The following is a 2500-nucleotide window of genomic DNA, read 5'->3' as shown; positions in this document are numbered from 1 at the left end:
TGGTGGTGGTGGTGGTGGTGGTAATTGTTGTTGTGTTTGGGGGTTTTGTTGTTGTTGTTGTTGTTGTTGTTGTTGTTGTTGTTGTTGTTGTTGTTGTTGTTGTTGTTGTTGGTTTTGAGGATTATTGAAGAATGAAGGAGGTGCATCACGTTGTAAAACACCAATGCATGTGCCAAAAACATATAATAAATGATCTAATTTATCCTGTAACTGAGTTATAAGATCCATTATTTATTATTATTATTATTATTGGGAATGAATTTGATGTTATAAATACACATGAAACTAAAAAAAAAAAAATGAAAATTTTAATTTTTGGGTGTTTTTTTTTTTTTTTTTTTTTTTTTTTTTTTTTATATTTTCACAAAATTGGGTAATTTTACCTGCCTCAAATAATAATTTCATTTTTTTTTTTTTTTTTTTTTTTTTTTCATTTTATTTTAATTGTTTTTTTTATTTTGAGAGTGAATATATAAAAAAATATTTTAAAATATCAAAAAATTGATTTGATTGAATCGGTATTTTCTTTTTTTTAATATATAAAAAAAAAAAAAAAAAAAAAAAAAAAAAAAAAAAATTATTTGATTAAAAAAAAAAAATAATAAAAAAAGTGATATAAACACTCCTGTTTATTTAAATATTTATTTTTTGTCTCTTTCTAGCATCATTACTATTTCTTTTAATTGAAGGCATTTGCGCAAAACTATTTTGAATGGAGGATACTAAATGATCACCATCTTCATTACTTTCACCATCATTACTATCTATTTCTTCATTTTCAAAACTTTCATTCCCATCTTGATTTTCATTAACTTTTTCATTGCTATCTGTATCACTACTAGTATTATTACCAACATTTTCATCTTCACTATTATTGGTATCATTTTCATTATTATTGTTATTATAATTTTTATTTATATTATCATTTTTGTTTAATTTATTATTATCATCATTTTTGTCATTATTACCAATGTTATTATTCAAGTTTTTATTATTATTATTATTAATATTATTTTGAATAATATTATTATTTTGAGTTTTTACTACATTATTATTATTATTTTTATTATTATTATTAATATTATTATTATTATTAATATTATTATAATTATTATTTGTATTTTGTAAAAGTTGAGTTGGTTTTTGTGGGAAAATTTGGGTTGGTGGAAGTAAATTATTATTAAAGTTATTATTAATCTGTTTTATACCTAATGGTTCAGCGAAAACAACTTTTAAAGTATGACTAGTTGGATATTTAATTCCATTTAAATCATTTTTTGCTAAAAGAGCAGCTTGAGGACTACTATAGTTAACATAAGCAAAACCCTTTGATTTTCCTGTGTTTTTATCTTTTTTCAAATCACAATATTCCATACCAGGATAACGAGAGAATAAACGATAAAGATTCTCTTGTGAAATTGATTTATGACAAACCACAAATAATCTTTGACGAGAAACAGGTAAAGCATAAGGATTTGGATAATCAACATAACTTACTGGTAAAACCTCTGAAATTGAACTAAGATTACCAACTATACTATTTTCATCTTGGTCATTCTCTAAATTACTATTTACAATTATTTTCTTTTCTTTATTTTCAATTCCAATTAATAATTCATTTTTAGGATTATCTTTTTGTTCAGAAATATTTTTTTGTTTTCTATTATTATTATTATTATTATTATTATTATTATTATTATTATTATTATTATTATTATTATTATTATTATTATTATTATTTTCTTTTTCTTCCTCTTGTTCATTTTTATTTTCATTTACATTTTCATTTTTATTTTTATTTTCATTTTCATTTTCTTTTTCATTTTCATTTTCATTTTTATTTTCATTTTCATTTTCATTTTCATTTTCATTTTCATTTTCATTTTCATTTTCATTTTCATTTTTTATTTCATTTTCATTTTTATTTTCATTTTTATTTTTATTTTCATTTTCATTCTCATTTTCCTTTTCATTTTGGTTGTCATTTTCCTTTTCATTTTCATTTTTATTTTCATTTTCATTGTCATTGTCATGATTGTTTTTAATAATTTCTTTTTCTTTATTTTTTTTTATTGTAGGTGACCTATCAATTTCAAAACTTCTAAAATTTTTAATTATTGTGTCATTAGATGCTGTAAGTGTTGATGAAGATTCATTTGTTGGTACTTTTGATTGATTTAAATTTGTACTATTATTATTATTATTATTATTATTATTATTATTATTAGTATTAGTTGTTGTTGTTGTTGGTACTTTTGATTGATTTAAATTTGTACTATTATTATTATTATTATTATTATTATTAGTATTAGTATTAGTGGTGGTAGTAGTTGTTGTTGTATTTGCTCCGGTTGGTTGATTTGATTTATTATATTTAACTTTAGGTTGAGCAATGAAAACTTTTAATGGATATTCTTCACCAGTATTTGAGATATTGATTGATTCCATTGCGATTGCAGCAGTTGATGCTTTTGAAAACTTAATGAAAGCACAACCCTTT

At 21.0% G+C, this 2500-nt stretch overlaps 2 protein-coding genes across 2 annotated transcripts in view; both read right to left on the bottom strand.

The window, feature by feature from the left end:
- Positions 1-228, bottom strand: part of med21 (hypothetical protein) — a gene marked incomplete at both ends in the record, with an annotated part of 679 nt that extends 451 nt beyond the window's left edge. Inside the window, one exon of the mRNA XM_631175.1 lies at positions 1-228. This exon is cut by the window's left edge and continues 274 nt beyond it. Coding sequence (XP_636267.1) covers positions 1-228 — 228 coding nt within the window.
- A 405-nt stretch (positions 229-633) lies between these two features.
- DDB_G0289337 (hypothetical protein) overlaps positions 634-2500 on the bottom strand; it is a gene marked incomplete at both ends in the record, with an annotated part of 4587 nt that continues 2720 nt past the window's right edge. Inside the window, one exon of the mRNA XM_631174.1 lies at positions 634-2500. This exon is cut by the window's right edge and continues 2720 nt beyond it. Within this exon, the coding sequence (XP_636266.1) occupies positions 634-2500 (1867 nt within the window).

This window comes from Dictyostelium discoideum, assembly GCF_000004695.1.
Source record: "Dictyostelium discoideum AX4 chromosome 5 chromosome, whole genome shotgun sequence".
Taxonomy (NCBI): domain Eukaryota; phylum Evosea; class Eumycetozoa; order Dictyosteliales; family Dictyosteliaceae; genus Dictyostelium; species Dictyostelium discoideum.
This window is presented reverse-complemented; position numbering and strand designations above follow the sequence as displayed.